At 56.1% G+C, this 629-nt stretch overlaps 1 protein-coding gene across 1 annotated transcript in view; it reads right to left on the reverse strand.

Annotated features, from left to right (window-relative positions):
* Positions 1-246, reverse strand: part of NHLRC2 (NHL repeat containing 2) — a 28328-nt gene extending 28082 nt beyond the window's left edge. The window contains exon 1 of the mRNA XM_010173208.1: positions 7-246. Within this exon, the coding sequence (XP_010171510.1) occupies positions 7-169 (163 nt within the window). The 5' untranslated portion in view covers positions 170-246. The remainder of the gene's footprint in view (positions 1-6) is intronic.
* Between the last annotated feature and the right edge of the window lie 383 nt (positions 247-629).

Below are 629 nucleotides of genomic sequence, written 5' to 3' on the forward strand. Positions count from 1 at the left end.
ACCCACCTCCGCCGAGCTCGGGCACCGTCAGGTCCCGCTCCCGGCTATCCATCTTCTTCAGGTACTGGTAGACCAAGTTCTCCTTCTCCTGGGGCGTCTCGGCGTCGAGCAGGGCGTACTCCAGCTGTGTCTGGGCGGGCAGCAGCCCCGCCAGGCCCCCCGCCGCCATCGCGCCTCCTGGGCCCGCCCGCCCGCGGCCCGGAGCGCCGCTCTTGCCCGGCCTGACGCTTCACCGCCGCACATTCGACAGCAACCGCAACGCCGGGGAGGAAACCTGTAATAAAAAAATAAAAACCCATAAGATAGGCTAAGGACAAATGGGCAATAACTCCTCGGCCTCGAACGGGGCCTCCTCATCCATCTCGCGTTTGTACAGAGATTTGATATTCACAGACGCAGATTCGTGAAGAGAAGCCCCAGGGGTGATTCCAGCTCAGCAGATTCAACACAGACCGCTTTTCCCGCCCAATTACTTTTTTAATTTGTAAGTGGAACAGATGTCAAAATCGAGCAGTTCTGGGACAAAGTCCAAACAAAGCATCGATAATTTAAACGGTGGGATTTTTATTTTGTTTTTTTGGGGAGGGATGCTGTGAGAGAAGCGGAAAGTTGATCGACGGCCTCGGTGA

The sequence above is a fragment of the Antrostomus carolinensis genome, unplaced genomic scaffold, assembly GCF_000700745.2.
Source record: "Antrostomus carolinensis isolate BGI_N321 unplaced genomic scaffold, ASM70074v2 scaffold28658, whole genome shotgun sequence".
In the NCBI taxonomy this organism is placed as follows: domain Eukaryota; kingdom Metazoa; phylum Chordata; class Aves; order Caprimulgiformes; family Caprimulgidae; genus Antrostomus; species Antrostomus carolinensis.